This window comes from Clupea harengus, chromosome 24, assembly GCF_900700415.2.
Source record: "Clupea harengus chromosome 24, Ch_v2.0.2, whole genome shotgun sequence".
Classification (NCBI taxonomy): domain Eukaryota; kingdom Metazoa; phylum Chordata; class Actinopteri; order Clupeiformes; family Clupeidae; genus Clupea; species Clupea harengus.
This window is the reverse complement of record NC_045175.1, coordinates 9,167,586-9,194,182: the sequence shown is the minus strand read 5'-3', so window position 1 is coordinate 9,194,182 and position 26,597 is coordinate 9,167,586. Positions and strand designations below refer to the sequence as shown.

Below are 26,597 nucleotides of genomic sequence, written 5' to 3'. Positions count from 1 at the left end.
TGGCCCACCAGTACACACATACACCTGGATCAAGAAGAGTGGAGCTGTAGAACTGAAGTCAGGAAAGGAGAAGACACTCATCTTCAGCAAGATCCGTTCTGAGGAGCGTGGGGAGTATCTCTGTCAAGCAGTCAACAGGATTGGTCGACAGGACTCTCCTGCTGTGTCTGTCCAAGTGATATGTTAGTATAATTAGCACATACAATGTACAGGTTTGTTGATTTGGGGAAAGTTGAAGTTGATGATTACTTTTTCCCGTTTAGATGCTCCAAAGAACACAACAGTCTTCACTACACCTTCAGGTGTGATAACCAAGGGCAGTTCAGTGACTCTGACCTGCAGCAGTAATGCCAACCCACCAGTGGAGAACTACACCTTGTTTAAGGTGAACGAGTCCACTCCAGTTGGATCAGGACAGCAGTACAGCATCACTAACATCAGATCTGAGGATGGAGGACAGTACTACTGTGAGGCCAGGAATAAATATGGAGCTGGGAACTCATCTATTGTCTCAGTCATAGTTGAAGGTATCAGTGCGTCTCTTTGTTTCTCCAATGATGATGTAACTTGTGATTGTCCTCCTCCTGTGCTTCATGTCTAATTGGTTCCTTTTAGGAGATCAATTCCCTGTATGGATTCCCGTGGTGGCAGTCTCTGTCTGTGGACTTGTGTGTCTGCTGTGTGCTTTTGTTGGGGTGAAGTGAGTGAATATGACAGGGATCCTCACACTCACAGAAAATAAATCTTGCATATTTCATTTTTTTTGTCTTATGTCTTGTCTTCTTTAATAGGAAAATGAGGAGAAAAAAACCAGAGGATCAGGTAATGCGCCTTTTTCTCCAGTGTAAGGTGTTATCCATCTTGCATCACCATCTAACTCTGGCTTTATCTGTCTTCTCAGGACCATCAGAACACCAGTATCGAACTCCAGAGCAGAGGAGGAGCAGAGGATGATGATCAGTACTCCACCATCCAGCCCCAACGCTCCAGAGAGACTGCAGGAGCTCAGGGGGACGACGTCCAGTACTCCAGCGTTCAGTTCAAAAAGGCCAGTTCTGCACATGGGTGAGTAATAAATATGAGATAGTAGGTCATAATTATGAGATGGACTTGTTCTTGTTCTGTCACTTTACTGACGTCTTCCTGCAGTTCTCCTGACCAACCAGAGGGGGAGCTCTCTGTGATCTACAGCACTGTGGAGAGTAGAGCCTAGGGGAGCTCAACTACACCAGCTGGTGGTCTGGGGGAAGAGCAGAGCATCAACAATTATGCTCCTTCTAGAGAAGTTTGAAACTGAAAGCCATTTTCCATTTCCTTGCGATACTGTCATGAGGAGTATGCCCTAAATAGACGCCCTCTGCCTAAGAAACAATTAGGAGTGCAGTTTTAATTTCTTGTATTTCATTTTAAAGAGTTCTAATTTTGCTCAATTTTCGTAGAGAATTGTGTTCCAGTATTTGGTCAATAAAATGAATTCCACTTTTGCTTTACTGTCTTGGGTTTTTCTTATTCTTTCACACAGTACAGATGGTTGGCGTCCCTTGAATCCATGATCATCAACTCGTCACTGCATTGCCATACTCAGCAGAAGACATATTCATTCGGACGTGCACACAAACCCACTCACACAGACACACACACACACACACAAACCCACTCACCCACACACACACACAGACACACTCACACACGCACACAAACCCACTCACCTACACACACACAGACCTATACACACACAGACACACACACACTCACACAAACACACACACAGAGACAGACACACACACACACACACAACACATACACACACACAGTCAAACACACAATCGACACACAGAGACAAACAGACACACACAAACATACAAAGACACACACACACACACACACCCATACACACGAAAACACATAAACATATACAGTATATATATTTATTATACGGCTCTTCAGAATGTTCCAAAAAGTACAGATGATTTGAATGGGCCATCCCAACGTTCGCAGGTGAATATTTCTTGATATTCACCGCTGCAAAAAGATATTGACCGCTGTCATTGGCAACGAGTTTTGTGCTTCTAATTCACATCTTTCATATCATTCCGCAAGTAGTCCGGTCATTTAACGTAACAGACTCATTGTAATTTGAAGTCAGCAAGTAATGGGTTGCTGAGCAACACCTGAAACTTAAAAGTTCTATTTGCTTGAAGAACTATTTTTTCTTAGCAGAAATCACAAAACGGCAACAAAATCATTACAGTTTTTCTCGATTGCTTAAACACAATTTTGACTGCTTTGTTTTGTTTTTCAATACACCTCACACAATTAGCACAACCACACACCCAATGAGCAAAACACCTCAGAACCATTGCAAAATGAAACACTCTTTTATACACTATACACTAATTTAACAAAACCACATTTTGTTACCATATGAAACACACACGTTGCATATGACTGAATTCTGTTTGTACCACTGACACACTGCTGTTATAAACCTAAAACACTTTTAGCAATTCTACTTCTCAGTGATTAGAGTAGTGTAAGTGAAGTACACAGAGAAAGTGCAAATATACAATAAATTCAACAAACACTACACAAGACCAATGCTGCAGACTGATGAAAATATTATTTAATTCTCTCCATATACCCAAATCAGTCAACATGTCAACATGGAGAATCACAACAAAACATGTCCCAGTTTTCATGCTACTTCAGTAGTGTGCATAACACTGTAAGCTCAGCAAATATCAGACAAACGTAAAATGATGTTTCCAGTACAGGTTACAATTCCATTAAAAAAAGATCAGAAAAAAATGAAAATACAGTACAAATAAAGTTGTTTCATTTTACCCTGATGTCTTTTTAGGATGTGTGCCAGTGTTGACTGAGAGACCTGATGGACATTACTGTATTGAAAATGGCATGGTCACCGATAATGTTGGCTTGAATTTCTCTGAGCCTGATAGCATTATTTGCCAAAACCATGTTTATGATCTCTCGATCTTGTTCTTGCGTGAATACGGGCCCCCTCCTCCTTTCAAGTTTATTTGATAAATTTGGTCTTTTTCTTCTTTGAGCACGTTTTCCTCCTACTTCAGGTCTTCCTTTTCCTCTACCTCCAACTCGACCTCAGCCTCTGGCATGGCCTCCGCCTCTTCCTCCTTCTCCTCCTCTGTGGATTCCCCCTCTCACCTCACTCTTCTTCTTCAGACTCCTTCCATTTTGGTTGAAGACAGATGAACTCATCTGCTGCTTTTCTAGAGTGCTTAAACCTGTTTGATGTGTCTACAATTAAGCAATCATGTGTTTGCACACTTGATGGCTGTGTTTATTTGACAGGCGTGTGGTGTGGTAATTTGACAGTCAGTGTTTTGGAATTGCAAGGAAGTGACCTCTTGATATATTTCTGTGTCTAAAGCATTCAAGTGTGTTTAGTGTTTTGAAAATCACTTGTGTGTATTGTTTTGCAAAAAGTGTGATGTTGACATGTGCTTATAGTGGTGCAAATCTGAGCCTTTGTTTTGCTCCTTGAGTAAAGGTTTTGATAATTGTGTAATACTTTAGATTTTAGTGTTTATCCAATCGTAAAAAACTGTAATTCTGTTTGTACCAGTTACACACTGCTGTTGCAAACCAAAAACACTTTTAGCAATTCTACTTCTCAGTGATTAGAGTAGTGTGAGTGAAGTACACAGAGAAAGTGCAAATATACAATAAATTCACCAAATTCTACACAAGACCAATGCTGCAGACTGATATAATTTATTTATCTCCATATACCAAAATCAGTCAACATGTCAACATGGAGAATCACAACAAAACATGTCCCACTTTTCATGCTACTACAGTAGTGTGTATAACACTGTAAGCTCAGCATATATCAGACAAATGTAACATTCTGTATCCAGTACAGGTTATAATTACAGTTAAAAAAAAAGAGAAAAACAAATATCTGAAAAAAACTGAACATACACACCTCTACCTATATCTCTACCTCTATCTCTACCTATCTGTACTGATAGAAGTTGTTTCATTTGAACCTGATGTTTTTTCAGGATGCGTGCCAGTGTTGACTGAGAGACCTGATGGACATTATTGAAAATGGCATGGTCACCGAAAATGTTGGCTTGAATTTCTCTGAGCCTGATAGCATTATTGGCCAAAACCATGTTTATGATCTCTCTCTCTTGTTCTTGCGTGAATATGGCCCCCTTCCTCCTTTCAAGTTACAGTTTTTCTTGATTACTTACACACATTTAGCGAATCATGGGTCAACTTAATTTAATGCTCACACCTTCTTTGCACAGCAAGAGAGAATGGGTTAACTATTTCTCCTTGCTTTCACACAATTTTCTTTGAGTTTTAAGTAACACACTTTTCAAAACTGTTAACACCAGTGGTGGAGGAAGTACTGAAGTTTAGTACTTAAGTAAAAGTACAAGTACCCAGGAAGATAAAAGTATAAGTAAAAGTACTACATCAACAATCCTACTTAAGTAAAAGTAAAAAGTACTTACTTTTTAGTATTAAAAGTAAAAGTACTCACGCAATGGGTTGTCTCTCAATGTCTAGGCTGTGCCATTTTGATAAAGAAATAGCTACTGGTAATAAATGCCTCTACAGATGTCACTACTAGTAATAATTATAAGCAACAACATTTGTTAATTGGAAAGGTTGGTGTACTTTTTGTGCCTACCATCTGTAATACTGTTCACACTATAGCTTACAATTCTGCAGATGACAAGTTATCTACCAGGGATTATTTGCAAAGTTAATACCATTAAGCCAAACCAATAAAGACACCATGTGATATCTTTAAATATTTTATTTAATTGTAAACGTGTAAAAAAGGGAAACATGGAACATGAAAAACAAATGTAATTGTAAAACTGGACAGAACAAGGCACGCTAGCTTGACATAGCTAACCTACCAGCTTTATCTTACCACTACATTAAATATATAATGAAGATACGATCATGTTTTTTGATGCTATTGCTGTATGTCAACATGCATTTCTCTAGATAACATTATAATTATCATGTCAGTAAACCAATTAAATACATATATCAATATTCAAAAGTCAGGGACATTAACTTAGCATAGCAATCACTCTGCTTACCTCGAAATGCTACTTTAAATTTGAGGGCGAATTATTGAAGGCTAGCAACTCCTTTTTTTGAGGGAGACAGGAAACGCATTGAAACCTCCAGGAGTCATTCTTGGGGCCTTTGAACTCTGTGATTACATATCTTTTAAATAGGGCCAAGGGTGGCTCATATCAGAGGGCTCAGTTCAGGCCGACTCTGGATCCATGTTGAATAGGCAGTAGTCAGGCTGTCTGTTGAATGTTCAGGTATAACAGGCAAAGCTACCTCTAGTGCTGCTGCCAAACGCGCACTCTGATATCATTGGAGTTGATAGAGCCACCTGATTGGTTTAAACTTCCAAAACAGCAACGCAATCCATAGTTTTGTGTAGGCAACATTTTGGCGAAACTGTGTTCATAAAATGTAACGAGTAACAGCACATATTGTAGAAATGTAGCGGAGTAAAAGTATAGATAATAGCTAAAAAATGTAATGGAGTAAAAGTAAAAAGTATGCACTATTATTTTTACTTAAGTAAAGTACAGATACGTAAACATTTACTTAAGTACAGTAACGAAGTAAAAATACTTTGTTACATTCCACCACTGGTTAACACACTTCTCAGAGATATACACAAAACCTATATTCTATATATCGTCAGCACCTGTGTGAACTCTCTGTGCACAATTAATAAAGTAGTTCTCTACCTATAAAAGAGGTAAATAGATTGAAGTTGATACCAAGCATGGATCAAGGAGGCCGCCACCAACAATTTCAGTAAGGACTTGGACGAAGGCAAGGAAGAGGCCGTAGTAGAGGTAGAGGGGCCCCTGTTAGGGGGTTGGCGTTTGTGTACAGTTGTTCTCGATTGCTTTGGCACATTTTTCCATTCACTGTTTACTTTTTAAAAACAGCTCATACATAGCCCTTAACAGAAGTTGAAATGACCAAAACACTATATGATGTTTGCAGAATGACACCACCTTCTCAAAAAACTGTAATTTGATAAATGTGTTCCTCTTCTTCTTTGAGCACGTTTTCCTCCTGCTTCAGGTCTTCCTCTTACTCTACCTCCACCTCGGCCTCTGGCATGGCCTCCGCCTCTTCCTCCTTCTCCTCCTCCGTGGATTCCCCCTCTCATCCTCACTCTTCTTCTTCTGACTCCATTTTGGTTGAAGACAGATGAACTCACCTGCTGCATTTCTATAGTGCTTAAACCTGTTTGGTGTGTCTACAACTAAGCACTCATGCGTTTGCGCCCTTGATGGCTGTGTTTTACCAATTGGCTCATAGGTGTGGTAAATTCTTTGGAATTGCAAGGAAGTGACATCTTGATATACTTCTGTGGGTAATGTATACAAGTGTGTTCAGTGTTTTGCAAATCACTGTGTGAATTGTTTTGCAAAAAGTGTCAGCTGACATTGTGCTTATAGTGGTGCAACTCTGGGCCAAGTTTTGCTACTTAAGTGTAAGGTTTTGATAATTGTGCAATACTTTTGATTTTAGTGTTCATTAAATCGTAAAAAACTGTAAGCAATCGAGAAAAACTGTGAAATATTCAGTGATTTTGGAGATCACGCACTAAAAGGAAGAAAAAAATCCAGCAGGCGCCAAATTGGAGTGACTTTGACAGCCTGCACAGACCTACACGTTGATTGGCTCTCAGCATTCTTGCCAAAACCACTGAAGCAATGAGCACCGCTGAGCTAGAGGAGAATAAAGCCACACCCCTCACACACGCGCTCACTATAATTCAATCTTCAGGAAAACCAACTGAAACTCTAAAATGAGCGGCAGAGGCAAAACAGGTGGGAAGGCCAGGGCGAAGGCCAAGACTCGCTCATCCAGGGCTGGACTCCAGTTCCCCGTGGGTCGTGTGCACAGGCTGCTCCGCAAGGGCAACTATGCCCATCGCGTTGGAGCTGGTGCTCCGGTCTACATGGCTGCTGTGCTCGAGTATCTTACTGCTGAGATTCTCGAGTTGGCCGGCAACGCTGCCCGTGACAACAAGAAGAGTCGTATCATTCCCCGCCATCTGCAGCTGGCTGTGCGCAACGACGAGGAGTTGAACAAGCTCCTCGGCGGAGTGACCATCGCTCAGGGTGGTGTGCTGCCCAACATCCAGGCTGTGCTTTTGCCCAAGAAGACCGAGAAGTCCAAGTAAATCTGTCCTCTAAAATCTCAAACAAAGGCTCTTTTAAGAGCCACCCAATTACTTTTTTAAAGTACATTCCAAGTTGTTGTAATGGTCACAAAGCCTCTTCACATTTTGTCAGTCATTACTAAAAGTACATATGATTTGAGAGGACGGTAATACCCAATCCTCTGTCTGCAATGAAATTATTATGACCGATCAAAACAGAAGTATAGATAAAAGTATCCATGGCCTTTTGTAACTCCATTATTTTAATGGCATACAGTCAATTCAATTATTTTTCACAGTAAGGCTGCGGGATCTTTCTTTATAGTAGTGTATGTAACCCTCTCTCGCTATCCAACGACCCGTGATGGTTTGCGGTTTTTCAAACGCATTGTTCCAATACAAAAAATAAGTCGTAATGAGTCATTTATGCCTCAAGCTCACAATATTTACAGTTGAAGATGTTACGTCTATCAATGTTCTAAATCGCCACCAACCAATTAAGTCATATTTCATGCTCGCAATGAACACTCATGTTATGACTAGTTATTCACCTGCTTGAGGGCCGAAAGGAAAGTTAATCTTTAAGTTTAGTTTAGCCAGAGTGACGGACAATAAATAAACAGTGTGGTAATAAATTCATACTAAAATAGGCTATTCAATTACTGTATATTTGGTATATTACATACACCTAATGTTATCCCAAAATAATAGAAATAGGCTTGCAGCATTCTGCTCATCATTGTTTTAATCATAAACGATACAAAGTAGTTAACAGACCGGCTTGTAGCACCCAAACACTTCCACTGTTCCATTTTAATATGTTCGCTACACATGGAGATTCTGGGACCTCCTGTTTGATTGTTTATTGTGACTATTAAACTGACATATCTGGAAACCAAGCTGCAACGTAAACTCGAATGTGTCGTTTTAACTATTTCCTACGTTAAAATATTCAGTACTTTTAAAAGATCACGCGCTAAAGGGAAGAAGGAAATCCAGCAGGCGGCAAATTGAAATTACTTTGGCATCCCGCACAGACCTACACATTGATTGGCTCTCAGCATTCTTGCCTCAACCACTGAGGCAATGAGCAACTCTGAGTTGGAGGAGAATAAAACCACAGCCCTCTCAATTTCACTACACTTCAGTGTTCAGAAGAACCTACTGAAAATTTAAAATGAGCGGCAGAGGCAAAACCGGTGGTAAGGCCAGGGCTAAGGCCAAGACTCGCTCATCCAGGGCTGGACTCCAGTTCCCCGTAGGTCGTGTTCACAGGCTGCTCCGCAAAGGCAACTATGCCCATCGTGTTGGAGCTGGTGCTCCGGTCTACATGGCGGCCGTGCTCGAGTATCTTACTGCTGAGATCCTTGAGTTGGCCGGCAACGCTGCCCGTGACAACAAGAAGAGCCGTATCATTCCTCGCCATCTGCAGCTGGCTGTGCGCAACGACGAGGAGTTAAACAAGCTGCTCGGCGGAGTGACTATCGCTCAGGGTGGTGTGCTGCCCAATATCCAGGCTGTGCTCCTGCCTAAGAAGACCGAGAAATCCAAGTAAATCTGTTCCTTAAAATCTCAAACAAAGGCTCTTTTAAGGGCCACCCAATTACTTTTTAAAAGTACATTCCAAGTTGATGAAATGGCCACTTTTCCCCCCTTCACGTCTTGTCATTCAGTATTCAAAGTGCTTGGCGCGCTGATTTGATCATTGAGTGTGTACGGTAATAACCCACGCTTTGCATGCAATCAAAATAAATTATCAAATCAAAACACTGAGTAGCTATTACCCATTAATTTAATGGCATGCAGTAACTTTCATTATAGTAGTGAGACTGCGGGATCTTTCATCAGTGCAACAGACCAACCATGTGTGCCATACCCTTAACGTGATGGTGTGCGGTCTTTCAAACGCACTGTTCCAATAATAAAGCCATTTAATGAGGGTGTGGACATTTCTGCTTTCGAAAATATATTTTGAAGGCGTAAAAAAAAGTATTGTGTGTATTCTACATGTGTACTGACTTAAGGCATATTTTAATATATTTATTGTTTTATTTCGGTGCTACACTGAAAGGTTTTTTGTGAATAATGACAAAGGGAATTATATACTAGGGGGCTGGGCTTGTATATTTGAATATCATGCGCCACTGGGAAAGTCCAATCAGCGGAGACAAGGGGCAGGCTGAAATTGTAGGCCTTTATAAACCCCGCGTCCCGCTTTCTGCTACAATTCAAACCAACGAAGACTTAACCATGGCAAGAACTAAGCAAACTGCCCGCAAATCGACAGGAGGTAAAGCCCCTAGGAAGCAGCTCGCTACCAAGGCTGCCCGTAAAAGTGCACCAGCTACCGGTGGCGTAAAGAAGCCTCATCGTTACAGGCCCGGTACCGTGGCTTTGAGAGAAATCCGTCGCTACCAGAAGTCCACTGAGCTGCTGATCCGCAAGCTGCCTTTCCAGCGTCTGGTCAGGGAAATTGCCCAGGACTTCAAGACCGATCTGCGCTTCCAGAGCTCTGCTGTCATGGCTCTTCAGGAGGCTAGCGAGGCTTACCTGGTTGGTCTGTTTGAGGACACCAACCTGTGCGCCATCCACGCCAAGAGGGTGACCATCATGCCCAAAGACATCCAGCTGGCCCGTCGTATCCGTGGGGAGCGTGCTTAAGTTGATCCCGACAACGTCAGAACAACGGCTCTTTTAAGAGCCAACTCATTAACTCCTGAAAAAGCTAATTTTTCCTCTAGTGTTTTACACAAGAAATATTATAGCCCTCGCGTATACTGTTCTAACCTACAGTACGTATATTCCCTCCCTAGTACATATCACGTTTGAAATACATTGGGTGTTCTGTCCTGGTTCGTACATAAGACTGGAATGACCGAGAGGGTGTTGCTTTGCGCTTTGTTTATAATTCAGACAGACAGGTTTAGCTCTCTTTACCATACACACATTTTGTGGCATGAAATTAAGAACTAATTTTGTACAACCACTGGTGGGTGATGGTAGTTGTACGCCTAAACAGTTACAGTGCGTCACGAAGTTCGTTACATTGTTTAAGACTGCGACAATTTAATAGCTGATGTTGTGCGCCCCATCTTAAAGTACAAATCACTGCAGGCACGATTGAAAGTCATTGGGTATGTGGCATGTCTATTTCATGCTAAAATCTCTATACCATAAACTAATTTGTATGGCATGTAATTCATTTTGCGCAGGCTGTTGCTACCCTGTAACCCTCAGCCTTCGAGTCATCGTTTCATACAGGAGTCTGCTACTTCATTATACCCTGTCGAATATCTTGAACAATACATCGTAATTTTGATATTGTTGATACTGCTTTTCAAAGACAATGTGGGTGGCTCTTAAAAGAGCCTTTGGGTTGGAAAACGCGATGAAAAGTTTACTTGGAGCTGGTGTACTTGGTGACGGCCTTGGTTCCCTCAGATACGGCGTGCTTGGCAAGCTCACCGGGCAGGAGCAGACGCACTGCAGTCTGGATCTCCCTGGAAGTGATGGTAGAGCGCTTGTTGTAATGAGCCAAACGGGAAGACTCTCCAGCGATACGCTCGAAGATGTCATTCACGAAAGAGTTCATGATACCCATGGCCTTGGAGGAGATGCCGGTGTCGGGATGGACCTGCTTCAGGACTTTGTACACGTAGATTGCATAACTTTCCTTCCTGGTCTTTCTGCGCTTCTTGCCTCCTTTAGCGGTGGTCTTGGTCACGGCTTTCTTGGAGCCTTTCTTCGGGGCGGGCTTTGCTGGCTCAGGCATGCTGCTATCTGTCTGATGATTCAGACGGAACTGCGGTACTGCATGAAGTCGTGCCACCTCTATATATACAGCGCCGTATGCTAATACGTCACCTAGGCCAGCCACAACCAGAATCCCCGGCGACGGTTGGTTATTTTGAAGCACAGGGGAGAGTCCGTCTTCTTAGCCAGCTCCGCCCACAGAAAGTTAGTTTAGCCCGCGCTTCCCCTTCTTTTGTTATTTTTCCGCACTTTTTGAGCTACTGTCACATGACTAAAATATGGTCAATATACGGAGAGCCAAACCGCATTAATTTAGCCTTATTCTAAGTGATAAGTACTTTCAATAAACTTTCATCGTAATCGCTGACAAAATCTGTATAGGAGAGATAAAAGTAGCATATACGTGCATCCATGTAAGTGAGTCAAAAACCAACTCTTATTTTTTTTTCTTTAGTTAGATTATCTACATTTCAGGAATACTAAAATGTGAATTTGATAAGCATGATTGTTTTCCAAAATGACAATCGGTACATGCTTTTTCATGTGTGCGTGCCTTCGTGTTAAGGGGGTTACAGTTATCTTAAGAGTTTTCCTGTATTGCTTACTATACCAAACAGAGAAGTAAAAAACAAAAACGTTTTTGCGTTTATCCTTACGTAGGGAGCCCCTGCACTTTGAACTTGGCATTACATTTGCAGATATAGTTTTACTGCTTAATGAAAAGCATAGCAAAGTAATCAGTGAAAGTAAATTTAAATGAAAATCTAAAATGAGGGCTTACTTAAAGAAAGCAATACACATTAAAGTACGCAATACATAAGCATGCTCGTAAAACTATACATATAATATACAGACGGGAAGAATGCACGTTACAGATTATCATTGAAAAGCTTTTATCTGAAGCCACTCCTACTGCAACTAACGCACTTCATACCCGAAATTCAACACATCATAGGATATCCAGAACATTGTCAAACTGGGAAATCAAAATTCTGGTAACATTACAATCGGACATCCAAGGCTGTTAGGGGTGTTGAACTGTGCAAGTATTATTTGTTTTCAGTGTACGACAATTGCTTCAAATTGAATTTGTCAGCCATATAGACAACTTCTACCACCAACCTGTAAGCAACATTTCAAATTGGAATGATCTTTTACATAGGGATTTGGGTGGCTCTTAAAAGAGCCGTTGAGTTCTGATTCAGAATGGGAAGAAGATTTTTAACCTCCAAAACCGTACAGAGTACGACCCTGGCGTTTCAAAGCATAGACAACATCCATTGCAGTCACGGTCTTTCTCTTGGCGTGCTCGGTGTAGGTAACAGCATCACGGATGACGTTCTCCAGGAACACCTTCAGCACACCACGGGTCTCCTCATAGATGAGGCCAGAGATACGCTTCACACCACCACGACGAGCAAGACGCCTGATAGCGGGCTTTGTGATACCCTGGATGTTATCACGAAGAACCTTACGATGACGCTTGGCGCCCCCCTTTCCGAGTCCTTTACCTCCCTTGCCTCTTCCACTCATTTTAGCAGTCTGATTTTGTAGAAATGTAATCACGCTACACTGTGGTACGAGTACTTATACCCATCAAGAGGACCTATTTGACGACTACAAACACTCCTCCTCTTCCGTCCATCCTACTTTGCCATTATGGTATTGGCGCGAACATGCAGCACATACGTCACCGTGACACGTCAACCCGCATTCGTTGTGCCTTAAAGAAGTAGCACTGAAAATAGATATATTGTAATACATGTCGATTCATTTCATAGGACAGAAACGCCTTGGTGACTGTATCAATGTGCGGGAGACATGGTACAGTTTCAAAAAGGCGGATAGTTGTAACATTTCTCATTTCTCAGTTACTGTCTAACATAAAGTGACGAACATCTCTGTGAAAAGGCCTAGACTTGTTTAAAGTTGTTTTGCGTGTGTATTTGCCTGCACATTTGATGTGTTTGACGGGTGGTTATTTCCTATGTGGATACTAGTATAATTATTATTTGCATGCAATGTTTATCCAATTAGTGTAACCAATGTTAGGAGTGTGCGAAGATACGAACAATTGTAACACGCATTACATACAATAGGTTGCAACCATCAAGAGTAGCTAGCAAGTCAATAGGTCAGACGCTTGTGAGGAGAGATTTGGCATACACATGAAACTGGTCAAGTATGATAAAGCTTAATTATGAACTGCCAACTCAGTTTTACGTACAAAACACATCTGATAGATTCACACGTACTGGATTAAGAAAAATAACAGTGTTGTTTGGAGGGAGATGAAGAGTAGGCTGCTGGTAGCAGGGTGAGAGCTGCGATGAAAATATGACATCCTTGGTTCGTAAGTGACACTGGCATTTCAACAACCAACAACAAACTCTTTGTCTAGAGATCAAAAAGTGTTAGTACTCTACCAGGTCTCCTTTGAACTTGGACCGTGCTCCAAATGGATTAAGTCATATGATTTGTGCTATATATATATATATATATATATATATATATATATATATATATATATATATGTATACATTACACACACACATATATATATATATCCAATATACCACACTTTGGTATTAGGAAAATTACTAACACAGGGTTTGTATCAGTTTTTAAATTACACGTATTTATGTAAATGATATACACACACACACATATATATATATGTATATGTATATATGTGTGTGTAATTTACATATATAAAATCAACAAGGCTGCTTCATGAACCACATCATCAATGTAAATATAACGAAAACAGCCTCCTTTCTTTCGGCATTGATGCATTCAAATACATTTTGGGTGTTTCTCAAAAGAGCTTTTGACTGCAATTAACAGTATGACATGAAAAATCTACTCTCTCATATCATAAGTGTAGGAACAGATGCGTTCATATGAAATTTTGGGTGGCTCTTAAAAGAGCCTTTTTAATTACATTGAGCAGCACGTGAAGTGCAACATTTACTTCTTCTTAGGGGCAGCCTTTTTCACTTTGGTGGCTTTAGGCTTGGCCACCTTGGGTTTCGCTGCTTTAGCCTTCTTGGGGCTCTTAGCTGCCTTCTTGGGTGAGACGGGCTTTTTGGCCTTCTTGGGGCTCTTCGTTGCCTTTTTAGGCGTAGCGGGTTTCTTTGCTTTCTTCGGAGACTTCTTTGCAGCAGCTGCAGGTTTCTTCGCTACTGCCTTCTTGGGCTTCTTTGCTACAGCGGGCTTCTTTGCTACAGCGGGCTTCTTTGCTGCCGGCTTCTTGGCTTTGACGGGAGCCTTCTTTGCAGGCTTCTTCACTTCTGCCTGTTTGTTCAGCTTGAAGGAGCCAGACGCGCCAGTTCCTTTAGTCTGAACCAGTGTACCCTTTGAGACGAGACTCTTGATGGCCACCTTGACACGAGCGTTGTTCTTTTCCACATCGTATCCACCAGCAGCCAAAGCTTTCTTCAGGGCAGCCAGAGAAACTCCCTTCTTCTCCTTGGATGCAGTAATGGATTTGACGATGAGCTCGCCCACACTTGGTCCAGTTTTCTTGGGCCGCGGTGCCTTCTTCTTGGGCGACTTAGCAGGCGCTGGGGCAGGAGCAACTTCAGCCATAGTATCGTGATGTCTTACGATGAGAGTACGAGAGAGACTTATGTGAATGAGTACCACGAGACGCCAGCGGGTTGTACTTAAAATAAGCATGCGAACCGTTGAGACTCAACTGGAACAGCTCTCAGTTCCTCTCTTCCGTGATGGACTCGCTTGTGTTTTTTCCGCTCGCATTTTGTAACAAAATGTGTCTTACGAATCGAAATTTACGGACATGAAGATAACTGTTGATAAGTTCACGGCTTGCACTTTAAGGCAAACCTAAATTACCTCGTATTTTTCCCCTTTCCGTGTTTAAACGGACAGACAACCGTAGAAGTGACAGGGGCGTCGTGGCAACCCATATTTGTTTTCTGAGGAAAACTCATCCATAAAAGTAATACAATCATATGGCATTTGCTCTCGATGAGCAATAGAACAAATCATGGATCTCTATAACCCGTAGAATCGGTAATAAGGTACCCTGTGCGAATCTGTGCTTTTCAGATGGGATCTGTTTGGACTTAGTGAAACACATGGCTGCCATAGATATTCAGCCGATCCGAGCACAGCAGATACACATCTCTAATGGGAAAGCGAAATACAGCTGACTTACACACTGATGCATTATCTAATGATGTCACATATAATATATCAGTCCGAGGGACCAAAGCAGTGCCTTTACTCTAATTACCTTAAAGTTAATTTTCCCACAAGTTGACACGGTTCCTTGGGGTCTTCCAGTTTTTTACGATTGGATAAACACTCAAATCAAAAGTATTACACAATTATCAAAACCTTCACTCAAGGAGCAAAACAACGGCTCAGATTGGCACCACTTTAAGCACATGTCAACATCACACTTTTTTGCGAAACAATACACACAAGTGATTCCCAAAACAATAAACCCACTTGTGTACATTAGACACAGAAGTATATCAAGAGGTCACTTCCTTGCAATTCCAAAACACTGACTGTCAAATTACCACACTTATGACCTGTCAAATAAACACAGCCATCAAGTGCACAAACACATGATTGCTTAATTGTAGACACACCAAACAGGTTTAAGCACTATAGAAATGCAGCAGATGAGTTCATCTGTCTTCAACAAAAATGGAAGGAGTCAGAAGATGAAGAGTGAGGGTGAGAGGGGGAATCCACAGAGGAGGAGAAGGAGGAAGAGAAAGAGGCGGAGGCCATGCCAGAGGCTGAGGTGGAGGAAGAGGAAGACATGAAGCAGGAGGAAAACGTGATCAAAGAAGAAGAAGACCAAATGTATCAAATAAACTTGAAAGGAGGACGGGGGCCCATATTCACGCAAAAACAAGATCAAGAGATCATAAACATGGTTTTGGCAAATAATGCTATCAGGCTCAGAGAAATTCAAGCCAACATTATCGGTGACCATGCCATTTTCAATACAGTAATGTCCATCAGGTCTCTAAGTCAACACTGGCACACATCCTAAAAAGACATCAGGGTAAAATGAAACAACTTTATTTGTACTGTATTTTCATTTTTTTCTGATCTTTTTTTAATGGAATTGTAACCTGTACTGGAAACATAATTTTACGTTTGTCTGATATTTGCTGAGCTTACAGTGTTATGCACAGGGGCGGACTGGCCATCGGGGTGGGCCGACGAGGTTGGGATGGTCCAAAATACCGGCCCACTTCTATCATCAACCGGCCCACCCACTATCACCGCAGGCTCCTTCAACTATTTTCCATACTTCTCAGAACACGTATAATTTCCTCTGTTAACTATAACATTTAAATCACTGACTGATTTTTATACTCCTCCTCGCGATCTGTATTCACACTCATGGTGCCTATTTTTCGAAAATGTTCCGAAATGTCTTCTGAAATGTGTTCCTACGGACTTCAGAAATTCAACGTAAGAAACGATCCCCTGAAAATGGGTTCTTACACAGCCGAAGTGTTCTCAGCTGTGCAGATTGAGGATGAGGATCCTTAAATTAAACGCACCTGGATTTGCATATACGACCCGCCAGGGCACGCAACCGTAGTGACGTGTGCCGTCAGCCCTTCTAATGCTAGATTTATAGTTATCCATTTGGACGGAGACGGACACATAGCCACGCCTTGGCAACACCCTTCCCCGTGGTGGAACGCCCATCCGAGCCCATCCGAGCCCATCCGAGCCCTTCGGAGAGCTGGACGGACACCGACGTGCACCTCTCGATTTTTGTAACTTTTTCGGATACGAACGGATAGCGACGGATACCCCCTTGGCTGTGATTGGTCCGCTAACGAAATCATTTCCTAACGACATCATTTCCGGAATCTCACATTTCCTGTTTCATTCCCTATCTGCTCCTATTCTGTAATAGAGTGTGGATCAGCCGAATATTTCTGTCCGAGCCCAGCCTGCGTCCGACAGAGTAGTGCCCGAGCCAGACAGCCATTCAAATATATTGTCGGAATCCAACCAGACATAGTCAGTGTCTCAACTGTTCATACTAATGACACATTTACGTATGTTTTTTATGAAAAGCCTGTAGACCGTCTCACAAGCTTCTTCTAGTTGATTATGAACAAACATAACAGAAGAGGTCTGAAGATATTTCTGAAACACTTATAAGGACGCTCAAATGACCGCAAATTCATAGGAGAGAATACTATCCCATTCTCACAGGAGACATCACAGCAATCGGAGCATATTTGTCAAACGCGATAAAAGATTTTTTTCCTACTGCTCTGAAATATTCCCATTCCATACTGAATATTCTGTTTAGATCAAAGGTTTGTTTTTCGACACCGTGATATTTCAGATGATGGAACAGTTGAAATGAATGCTCATATACAAAAGCTAACATTAACGTGAAGTGGAGTTAACTTGCAGCCAACACCATTGTATTACAAACCCTAACACACACACATAATGAGAAAGTAGGCTTATTACACCTGGCGATTATTTCGCCTTTTATCTTCCATCTTTGAATAATGTAACTTATAAACACGTCGTTTTAAAGCGCTGTGGCCGTCCTGAAAAGATGTGTCAATAAATTAATTGAATCCATAGAATCCACGTTGACTTCACTACTTATTAAGATATTGTAACAAATCACGGAAGTGTGGAATATTTGTTATGGCTTTTAATTAAACACTAAACACAATACAATGTCAAAATGGCACAGGCTTTATGCCCTGCTACAAGTTATCACGAACAGACTGTGCTACCGTCACACACCTGTATAAACTCCGTCCCAACACAGAACAACGACATGCAATTAGAATAGTAAGGAACATTGTTAAAGAACATCGTTGGGCGCTGCATCATAGAGAAAAGTATGTGCCCGCCGCACGGCATTATGGGGCGACTATTCCGGCAAGTTAAATATGGAATGTTCAATGCCTTATCGCGCTGACTTGTCCCAGCCCTACCCCAGCCCGACAGCAAGTAAAATATTTAGTCCGAACCCCAATGAGTCAATGTCTCAACTGTTCATACTACTGACACATTTACATATGTTTCTTAAGAATAGCCTGCCTTTATTAAACTCGAGCATCAACAGATGAATGATAAATGCACTGGCTCACACAAACAAGCCCCGTTAAACGTACAAGCGCGCACAAAAGGGAGATAAGCATATTGAAATGAATTATTCACATTGCAAGAACGGAATGAAATGGCCTACACATTACACACGCTATGCATCTGATATGCCTAAATAAAACTCACGTTATATACACGGACACATTCCTTATAAAAGTATCTACATAGTCCAACCATCGATGTTTAATCCATGTTGTGGAGAAAGAGGATGGCATCAATCATATTTCATTAAAGCTTCACACTTCTTACATTGGACATATCAAACAGCCTCATTAGAATCTGCATAGAATATGATGCCATCCGACAGAAATATCTCCATAGGCCTACAGTACATTTTCCCTCGAGTGTCGTTTTAAACTCTCCAGATGACAGTTTCTTTTTTAAAAAACTTTAAGTGCACAAAGTTCGTTATAAAACGATCTACATAGTCCAACAATCGAGGTTTAATCCATTTACATTTAGTCATTTAGCCAACGCTTTTGTACAGGGGAGAAGCATGTGAAGCAAACACGTTTACTTGACTACTTATTAAGATATTTAAATATGGAATGTTCAATGCCTTGACTACTAAGCAGAAATATCTCCATACAGTAGATTCCCCCTCGTTTTGTATTGTTTTAAACTCTCCAGATGACAGTTTATTTTTTAACTTCTTCCCTGATACCAGTTTGCCTCCTGTAATCGCGTTGTCACAGCTAGGACATAAAAAAAATCCCCGCACACAAGAAGGCTATTATCCTAAATGTGATTTATTTTACTCTCAAAAACGAACTTCTCCATCACGTGAGGCAGACACGTTGACTTGACTACTTATTAAGATATTTAAATATGGAATGTTCAATGCCTTATCACGCTTATGTTTGAAAGCCATTGTTTTCAGCTTGCAGGTGCTTTTGCCTCTGGCCCAGTTTGTCGGTTTTGACGTTCATCTCTCTCCCCCAACCATCCAGGTTTAATCAATCCGCGTTGACTACTAAGCAGAAATATCTCCATACAGTAGATTCCCCCTCGTTTTGTATTCTTTTAAACTCTCCAGATGACAGTTTATTTTTAACTTCTTCCCTGATACCAGTTTGCCTCCTGTAATCACGTTGTCACAGATATTTATTTGCCCAGTCAGCTTGTTGGTCTTGACGTTCAGATGTTGCGCCTAAACTATCATATCGTCTCGTCACATGATCAAATAGAGACTTGACATTGGACAACAGCATACATATTACCCAGCAATCATCATTACAAATCTGAATATGACAAAAAATACCAAAGAAAATAAGATAGTATTCATTTCATTGAATCGTTTTTAATAGTTTCTATAGTGTATGTAAGATAAGCATATCATTTTGTTATAGATTGCTACTATTTTTCACACAAATAATACCTACCATGATGGAGATAAGTTTGCCTTTTCAAGTGAATATATAGCGTTAGACAGACTATCCATTGTAATGTAGTGTGTCTCAAAGACCCATGTGACTACACCTGTTGCTCTTGATGACATGACGGCTGGGAGGAGGGAGATAAACAATCAACGAATTCTATCACTCAAAGAGGTTGAGTAGTAGCTCGTCTGTGACCAAAAAACCGCTGCTCCATCTACTGTTCTGGCAGTGAATTGTTTTCAACACCCACAGCCGTCGGAGAAGTATAAATCAAAAACAGTACGTCCGAATCCGTTTCCCCGCCCATCCGTAAAACGGACGGACACCGACGCAGATCTATAATTCGGGCTTAACACGGAGCGGGCCGTGGGGCATCTGGTAGTTTTGAGGAATTGGATTTAGGAAAACTCTGGGCCATTTATGACTGTTATTTCGCGTGACAGTGACAGTGATACAAGGTAAATTGTGGCGTTGACTTGGCCAATGTTAGCTTGCTTTTCACAGATGAGGTAACGTTCACTACCAACTAGCCTAGCTAACGTTAGGTAGATAAATGTCAAAATTGAGACCGTTATGATCTGGTAAAATAAGCAAGCTGGCGCTATTGTCATCATCGAGATTATCTACTTTAACATGTTAGCCGTAGTCACTTGTTTACAATCGATGAGCAAGCTATCCATGGTGGAAGTTGTAAAGAGAGCAATCTTATAATTTCTAACCAGCTAGCTTGTTATGCTATAATCACCGTGTTACACACAACACTAACATTATAAACAATGTTAATATGTTATCTAGATTAGATAGTGAGGTCATAATAACACATGAGTATACTGATATTGTTTTTTATTATCATGTGACTATAATGCACCCGGGCCAGCAGAGTTAGTTTAGGTTCTGTTACTTAACTTATTGTTTTGTTATGCACTTTCAACACCCCTACACACACACAATCACACACCCAGCATGCAACACTACTGATACCACTGATGTTCACACCCCATCGTATGTTCTATTCTGTTCATTTCTACATTATAGTTCATACTAATTCTACCCTCTGATTCCAGTTTCTTTATTGTGTGGATATTCATTCCTTAATGTTCTGTAGTTATACGTATAACCATCTGATACTAGCCCAGAGTTAAGCCTATTCATCTAGCAAACTATACCTACCTTGGAGTATTACAATAGCCAGTATCATTTTATTCCATGTGTCCACCCAGGCAAATTGGTGGATCCAAATGTTATTTTAAAAAAAACATAAATGATGTAATTTATTTGTAATCATCCAAAATAATGTTAAGTGTATGGGTATTTTTCCAAGTAGGCCACTGACTGGTCGATACGTGCTATGCATTAAATGGGCAACGCGCCGGGTATTGAGTGGGCAGCGCGCCGTGTACTGAGTGGGCCGCGCGCCGTGTATTGAGTGGGCCGGTCTGACAGTAACTCCCGGGCCACTTTTTTCCCCCAGTCCGCCCCTGCCTGTGGCTAATGTTTGGATTAGGGATGTCACGAGAACCGATACTTACGATACCTTTCGGTACTAAAATAACAAAACATTTTTTTGAAGTACCGTAAGTACCGTGAGCGCCGATACCAGCTGTTTTTCACATGCAGATGTCATTTACTATTGTAAACGATGAAACTAGTGGAGGCGGCCAGGTGCGCAGTGTTGCCAGACTGGAAATGGCGTATCGTATCAAAAGGCTCAGTTTGGAGGATAATTATCATATCTGGCAACACTGGGAAGGCGGTCGACCAATGACAGTCCTCTCTACAGTCAGAGCTCGCGCAAAAAGCTGGAATGTAATGGAGACACGCTTTCCAAAACTACGTAATAATTAGTTTGTGAAAGATCCAGAGAAACACAAATATCCGACAAGGCAAAACACGATTACCCAATTTAATTATTGTTTTCGATGCATTAGACACAATGTAGCCTAAAAGACGATTTGCGAGTGACAGCTGGAATTTCGCCGCGACCACAGTGAACATTGATTTATTTTTGTATTTAATACGTCCTTTAGGAAGCTTTAGTCTTTAGGGCTGTGAAAAATTATGCAATTTTGCCCAAACTCATGTTCATCTTGTTAGCTGAATGTTATACTGTTATATCCACTGTTTTGTTTTGCACTGGTGTTGTTTTTGCACAGTACCTTTTGAAAAGATGCCTGGAAGTCTGGAATGTGTCTGGGCAGGGGCGGACTGGGGGAAAAAAGTGGCCCGGGAGTTACTGTCAGACCGGCCCACTCAATACACGCTGCGCTGCCCACTCAGTACACGGCGCGCTGCCCACTCAATACACTGCGCGTTGCCCATTCAATGCATCGCACGTATAGACCAGTCAGTGGCCTACTTGGAAAAATACCCATACACTTAACATTATTTTGGATGATTACAAAGAAATGACATCATATATGTTTTTTTTTAATAACATTTGGATCCACCAATTTGCCTGGGTGGACACATGGAATAAAATGATACTGGCTATTGTAACACTCCAAGGTAGGTATTGGTTGCTAGATGAATAGGCTTAACTCTGGGCTAGTATCAGATGGTTATACGTATAACTACAGAACATTAAGGAATGAATATCCACACAATAAAGAAACTGGAATCAGAGGGTAGAATTAGTATGAACTATATTGTAGAAATGAACAGAATAGAACATACGATGGGGTGTGAACATCAGTGGTATCAGTAGTATTGCATGCTGGGTGTGTGATTGTGTGTGTGTGTGTGTGTAGGAGTGTTGAAGGTGCATAACAAAACAATAAGTTAAGTAACAGAACCTAAACTAACTCTGCTGGCCCGGGCGCATTATAGTCACATGATAATACAAAACAATATCATTATACTCATGTGTTAGTATGACCTCACTATCTAATCTAGATAACATATTAACATTGTTTATAATGTTAGTGTTGTGTGTAACACGGTGATTATAGCATAACAAGCTAGCTGGTTAGAAATTATAAGATTGCTCTCTTTACAACTTCCACCATGGATAGCTTGCTCATCGATTGTAAACAAGTGACTACGGCTAACATGTTAAAGTAGATCATCTCGATGATGACAATAGCGCCAGCTTGCTTATTTTACCAGATCATAACGGTCTCAATTTTGGACATTTATCTACCTAACGTTAGCTAGGCTAGTTGGTAGTGGACGTTACCTCATCTGTGAAAAGCAAGCAAGCTAACATTGGCCAAGTCAACGCCACAATTTACCTTGTATCACTGTCACTGTCACGCGAAATAACAGTCATAAATGGCCCAGAGTTTTCCTAAATGCAATTCCTCAAAACTACCAGATGCCCCACGGGCCGCTCCGTGTTAGAAGGGCTGACGGCACACGTCACTACGGTTGCGTGCCCTGGCGGGTCGTATATGCAAATCCAGGTGCGTTTAATTTAAGAATCCTCATCCTCAATCTGCACAGCTGAGAACACTTCGGCTGTGTAAGAACCCATTTTCTGGTGTTCATTAATAAGGTGGAGATCGTTTCTTACGTTGAATTTCTGAAGTCCGTAGGAACACATTTCAGAAGATACAGAACATTTTCGAAAAATAGGCACCATGAGTGTGAATACAGATCGCAAGGAGGAGTATAGAAATCAGTCAGTGATTTAAATGGAATAGTTAATAGGGGAAATTATACGTGTTCTGAGAAGTATGGAAAATAGTTGAAGGTGTAGGCGGTGTAAATGGGAGGGCCGGTTAATGACGGACGTGGGCTGGTATTTTGGACCATCCCAACCTCGTCGGCCCACCGGGGATTCCCCCGGTATCCCCGATGGCCAGTCCGCCCCTGTGTCTGGGGACACTAGTTGTTGCACTGTGACCATACATTTCACTTTATTATGTTGTGATATGCTCTATTGCACATGTTTTGTATGTCTTATGACATTTTGCTATAAAATATTTTAATAAAGAAGTTCATGTTTCAAGTTCTAGTACATGGAATCATGGAAAATCCTTTTTCTTTTTTTTTCCCCCGTGGTATCGAAATTGGCATCGAGAATCGTGTTATTTTACTGGTATTGGTACCGACTACTGAATTTTTGGTATCGTGACACCCCTAGTTTGGATACGTCAACCTTTACAAGGTTGAATTAAAGATATATACTAGTATATATATTATATAGTATTATATTAGGTACATCTGATCCAACAGATAATGTATGTGATGTATGCACAATTCAGTCAGAAACAGTGATGCTTGTGCAATTACCTCTATATAATCAACATATCTCACATATTCCCCCCAAAAAATAGGACAAATCAAATACTGGAATTCAATTTAAGTCTATAACTTTAGATCTATTTTTACTTTGCTATATCACATGACTTTTATTACACAGAAACATTCCATTAGGACTCCCTCTCTGTGTGCCTGCCTGAAAACCCCAGTGAAATGCTCACAGAAGCAGCCTTGTTGATTTTGTATCCTACTGCTCCGGTTTTATGCTTGGGTAGTCATGTTATTGCGTTTAGGGCTAGAGACAATACAGCGCGTATTATACTAAGAGGGGGTGCCTTCACGGATCTCAGGTTCAACATGCAGCCCCTCAAGCCAGTTGCTTGTTGTTGTTGTATCCTGCTGTACAGGATCTGTGGTGGGCAGTCATATTGGTTTGGTTGCTGACTATGAGTGCTTGCATGTGACAGTGAGAGGATCAGTCGCTGTGGGAAGTCCCAGACTAATAGCACACACACCCACACATTGAACAATATTTGTTTTTGTTTCAATAAATTGCCATAAAGGCCTGCATCATAAATGTAAATTACTCTTTTGGTATTTTGTCAAAATGTCCAATAAACATAAACGGGCTTCTGCAAATCAGAATCAGACGATATAATGATTGACAATAATCAATAATCGAATTAATCTTATATTCATTTGTATTTGTTGCCTTTTAATTGGACTTAGGTCAAAATGTAAGGGTCTTTGGTTGAATGTCCTGCCATATGGAGGAGAGGTGTGAGGTCATAGGTGTGTTTTCATGACCTCTCCTCTCAGGTCATATCACGGCTGGATCTCTTCCCCTATGAACCAATATTGTGGTACGTCCCGTATCAGAGGAAGCAGACACATATTCATGTGGGATCGGGGCTATTGGTTGACACCCAGGGATACTTAAACTTGGACTGTTTCAATGTCTAATCAGAGACATGGGTGAATCTTCTGAGTGAAACCTTCCTCTCTCCCTTGATGCGCATCATTGCAAGAATAAAACATCATCATCCAGATGTATCCACCTTTCCAGTCTTTAAATTACACGTCTATATGTATGTATGTATGTGTGTGTGTGTGTGTAATTTATACAGTACCAGTCAAAAGTTTTTCTTTTTCTTATATCACAATCCCACTGATTCTGACATGCAGATATTCTAACTAAAGAAAGGTTATTGAGTCACGCTGCAACTCACTCTCATGTAGGTACAAGGATGCACGTATAGGTTACTTGTATCTCTCCTATGCAGACTGTCAGTGATTACGATGAAAGTTTATTGAAAATACTTAATGCGGGATGTCTCCGTATATTGACTTTATTTTAGTCATGTAGCTCAAAAAGTGCGTGCTAAACTAACTTTCTATGGGCGGAGTCGGCTTAGCAGACGGAACCTCCCCTGTGCTTCAAAGTGACCAACCATCGCCTGGGATTCTGGTCGTGGCTGGTCTAGGCGACGTATTAGCATACGGCGCTGTATAGAGGTGGCACGTCATCATGCTGTACCGCAGTTCAGTTTGAATCATCAGACAGAAAGCATCATGCCTGAGCCAGCAAAGCCCGCCCCGAAGAAAGGCTCCAAGAAAGCCGTGACCAAGACCACCGCGAAGGGAGGCAAGAAGCGCAGAAAGACCAGGAAGGAAAGCTATGCCATCTACGTGTACAAGGTCCTGAAGCAGGTCCATCCCGACACCGGTATCTCCTCCAAGGCCATGGGCATCATGAACTCTTTCGTGAATGACATCTTCGAGCGTATCGCTGGAGAGTCTTCCCGTTTGGCTCACTACAACAAGCGCTCCACCATCACCTCCAGGGAGATCCAGACTGCAGTGCGTCTGCTTCTGCCTGGTGAGCTTGCCAAGCACGCCGTGTCTGAGAGAACCAAGGCCGTCACCAAGTATACCAGCTCCAAGTAAAGCATTAATGCTTTCTAACCCAAAGGCTCTTTTAAGAGCCACCCACGTTGTCTTTGAAAAGCAGTTTCAACAATTCAACATACGAAATAACTGTCAACTGTATTAATCAATACTCATTACTATCTTTGCTGAAGTGTAGATGACGCAATATACAGTGTCCTTGTTTAGGCCTGCATAAGGTGCTGTCATAGCCTGGATACCAGACCGAACTTAGCCCCGCCCACAACATTTGAAGTCGGGAAGTTCGGTCTGGTGTCGCTCCGTTGGGGAGAAATGATCTACGGACAGAAATTGCCGGACCAATCAAATTGTCAAGGCGGGCTTTATACGATGATGGACAGATGATCAACAGTAACGTAATCAACACACGGGTTGAATTCGTTTTCAACAAACATGGCTGCCGCTGGAGAGCTGAAATGTATAGATTCGAGTCCATTTAGACATTGACAGTGCATTCATTTTGAAAGAGGAACAGAGAAACGCGATCAAGGCATTTGTCAATCGAAAAGATGTTTTTGCCTTCCTTCCTACGGGATCCTAGCCTGACGATGTCATACTCATAATTCTAGTCAGAATATGAGTCTGATACTGCTCCAATGGGCTGTGATTATGGGGCGTGTTTCAACCGAACCAGGAGAAAAAATGCCTCTTCGCTCAATTGGTTACCTACAACCAATCAGAACAACGTAGTATGTGACCAGGGCCAGCTGATAAATTAAACTTTTACCGGATCCCGTAGGAAGGAAGGCAAAAAGTCCATGTGGCCATCTTGTGGTTTTTTAAGAAATCGCATTTGAGAAATCTTTGCCGATTTACGACTGCTATTTCGAGTTCGGAAAGTCTTCTGAAGTTCAGAACAAATCCCAGATGAGAACTTTCATGAATGCCAAATGTTTTCCTAAATCCAATTCAGAAGAAATTCCTTCTTAAATTCTCGTTCG

General features: G+C 41.4%; 7 protein-coding genes across 7 annotated transcripts; 4 read left to right on the top strand and 3 right to left on the bottom strand.

Annotated features, from left to right (window-relative positions):
* The first annotated feature begins 6,845 nt into the window (after nt 1-6,845).
* LOC105901567 (histone H2A) lies at nt 6,846-7,272 on the top strand. Its single transcript, XM_012829047.2, has one exon. It carries the CDS (start codon nt 6,869-6,871, stop codon nt 7,244-7,246), a length of 378 nt encoding a protein of 125 aa, XP_012684501.2. The 5' UTR covers nt 6,846-6,868; the 3' UTR covers nt 7,247-7,272.
* Nucleotides 7,273-8,383: 1,111 nt separating this feature from the next.
* On the top strand, nt 8,384-8,835 carry LOC105909355 (histone H2A-like). The gene has a single exon (XM_031561826.2). It carries the CDS (start codon nt 8,403-8,405, stop codon nt 8,778-8,780), a length of 378 nt encoding a protein of 125 aa, XP_031417686.1. The 5' UTR covers nt 8,384-8,402; the 3' UTR covers nt 8,781-8,835.
* A 380-nt stretch (nt 8,836-9,215) lies between these two features.
* Nucleotides 9,216-10,338, top strand: LOC105901565 (histone H3). The gene has a single exon (XM_012829045.3). The coding sequence runs from the start codon at nt 9,362-9,364 to the stop codon at nt 9,884-9,886; it is 525 nt and encodes a 174-aa protein (XP_012684499.2). The 5' UTR covers nt 9,216-9,361; the 3' UTR covers nt 9,887-10,338.
* A 262-nt stretch (nt 10,339-10,600) lies between these two features.
* Nucleotides 10,601-11,053, bottom strand: LOC105896597 (histone H2B 1/2-like). Its single transcript, XM_012823370.3, has one exon. The coding sequence runs from the start codon at nt 10,995-10,997 to the stop codon at nt 10,623-10,625; it is 375 nt and encodes a 124-aa protein (XP_012678824.1). The 5' UTR covers nt 10,998-11,053; the 3' UTR covers nt 10,601-10,622.
* A 1,041-nt stretch (nt 11,054-12,094) lies between these two features.
* On the bottom strand, nt 12,095-12,526 carry LOC105901556 (histone H4). The gene has a single exon (XM_012829033.3). The coding sequence runs from the start codon at nt 12,509-12,511 to the stop codon at nt 12,200-12,202; it is 312 nt and encodes a 103-aa protein (XP_012684487.1). The 5' UTR covers nt 12,512-12,526; the 3' UTR covers nt 12,095-12,199.
* A 1,345-nt stretch (nt 12,527-13,871) lies between these two features.
* On the bottom strand, nt 13,872-14,615 carry LOC105901551 (histone H1-like). The gene has a single exon (XM_012829027.3). The coding sequence runs from the start codon at nt 14,567-14,569 to the stop codon at nt 13,949-13,951; it is 621 nt and encodes a 206-aa protein (XP_012684481.2). The 5' UTR covers nt 14,570-14,615; the 3' UTR covers nt 13,872-13,948.
* Nucleotides 14,616-25,281: 10,666 nt separating this feature from the next.
* LOC105901555 (histone H2B 1/2-like) lies at nt 25,282-25,656 on the top strand. The gene has a single exon (XM_012829032.2). The coding sequence runs from the start codon at nt 25,282-25,284 to the stop codon at nt 25,654-25,656; it is 375 nt and encodes a 124-aa protein (XP_012684486.2).
* Nucleotides 25,657-26,597: the final 941 nt, after the last annotated feature.